Source organism: Calidris pugnax, unplaced genomic scaffold (assembly GCF_001431845.1).
Source record: "Calidris pugnax isolate Ruff unplaced genomic scaffold, ASM143184v1 scaffold272, whole genome shotgun sequence".
In the NCBI taxonomy this organism is placed as follows: domain Eukaryota; kingdom Metazoa; phylum Chordata; class Aves; order Charadriiformes; family Scolopacidae; genus Calidris; species Calidris pugnax.
In genome coordinates, this window is record NW_015091016.1 from 719,238 (window position 1) to 719,667 (window position 430).

Genomic DNA, 430 nt, shown 5'->3' on the forward strand with positions numbered 1-430 from the left:
CCTCGCTCTGCCATGTTGAGGGAAGGGGGATGGCGGGGGGAAAATGGCGCCCGGGGGAGGGATAGGGAGGAGGGGGGTAAAGGGGGAAGGCGGGGGAAGCAGCGCAGGGCGGGCGGAGGGGCCGGGGGGAGAAGGGCCGTCGCAGCCTCCTACCTGCCCCCACCACGCCATGTTGCCCCGGGGAGGCCTCGCTTCCCGCCCGGGCCTAACGGCGGCACTTCCGGTACTCACCGGAAGTAGGCCGCGTGACGTAAAGCCCCCTTACGCGACCTTTTTCCCTTACCCGCTTCCGGTCGGAGCCCCGCCTCTCCCGGAAATGATCAGCGCCGACCGGAAGGGTAGGAGGTGTCGGCGGCGCCATATTGAGCGGCGTCACGTGAAGGGAAACCCGCGCCGCCATTGGCCCGTTCGGGGCGGCTTCCGGTACGGG

The 430-nt window shown here is 70.0% G+C and overlaps 1 protein-coding gene across 2 annotated transcripts in view; it reads right to left on the bottom strand.

Moving 5' to 3' along the window:
* Window positions 1-231, bottom strand: part of LOC106896041 — a 4,336-nt gene extending 4,105 nt beyond the window's left edge. For both annotated transcript variants that reach the window (XM_014955754.1, XM_014955753.1), the window contains exon 1: window positions 154-231. In XM_014955754.1, coding sequence (XP_014811240.1) covers window positions 154-171 — 18 coding nt within the window. In that variant the 5' untranslated portion in view covers window positions 172-231. The remainder of the gene's footprint in view (window positions 1-153) is intronic.
* Between the last annotated feature and the right edge of the window lie 199 nt (window positions 232-430).